General features: G+C 48.7%; 1 protein-coding gene across 1 annotated transcript; it reads right to left on the minus strand.

Moving 5' to 3' along the window:
- Positions 1 to 168: 168 nt before the first annotated feature.
- Positions 169 to 547, minus strand: BDW43DRAFT_316515 (uncharacterized protein; the record flags this gene model as incomplete). Its single annotated transcript, XM_032048315.1, has 2 exons — positions 169 to 316; positions 372 to 547. 2 exons carry the CDS (start codon positions 545 to 547, stop codon positions 169 to 171), a joined length of 324 nt encoding a protein of 107 aa, XP_031894549.1.
- Positions 548 to 837: the final 290 nt, after the last annotated feature.

The following is an 837-nucleotide window of genomic DNA, read 5'->3' on the forward strand; positions in this document are numbered from 1 at the left end:
GGGGGGGGGAAGAAGAGTGTGTGAGGGTGACGATGGTGGTCGGGGACGCGAGGCCAAAACAAAGGTGGTGCATACCGTGGATATTTTCGGTGGACGCTAAGATGAGGAATCTTGATTCTCAACGAGTGTAGTAGGCTTTTTGGGACGAGTGACTCCCCCAGTTGTTCTCTAAATTGGGAGGAGGGTTGACAATAGGAAAGTTGAAGGAGGAATGGACGTTCTCAGCTTTGAGCTCACCTCCTGCCTAGGGGCCACTGGCCAATCAAGGCGGTCCGAACCACGGTTAATGCGAGCGGTGGCCTGCGCGGTGACAGGACTAAACCAAAAATGAGCTGGTGATCCAGCCGAGTCGCGATCCGCCAATGACGAACTACGAAGGAGCTAGAGGAGGGAGCGCCAATACATTTAATTGGCCGATGAAGTCGATCACCGTCCTCCATGTTTGAGGACATTGGACAGGAGTCTCCGCTACCACCCACAAGGCTAATTTATGTTTAGCGCTGTTTCCGCCGACCATCCAGAGTGACGTATGAAGTACCCGCGCCATATGTACCTCAAATCCGATGCATGTATGTACTAGTATTACTTAGTGTACTATACTATACTAATGTTTTGTATTGAACGCATTGATTTACTAGGGTATGCTTTAACCACCCGTTATTGTACCCACTCTGCCAGTCAAATGAAACGAAAGCCCTTGCGAATACTACACTACTTACAACTACGCTTGTTTAGACCAGCGGCGATCAGTTATAGCCCCCTGTTTGGTCATCAATTTAGTCTAGTCGATCCTTTTACTAGAGCAGCCATTGTTTGCAAAAGTCTACTTAGACTTCA

Source organism: Aspergillus alliaceus (genome assembly GCF_009176365.1).
Source record: "Aspergillus alliaceus strain CBS 536.65 unplaced genomic scaffold BDW43scaffold_77, whole genome shotgun sequence".
Lineage (NCBI taxonomy): Eukaryota > Fungi > Ascomycota > Eurotiomycetes > Eurotiales > Aspergillaceae > Aspergillus > Aspergillus alliaceus.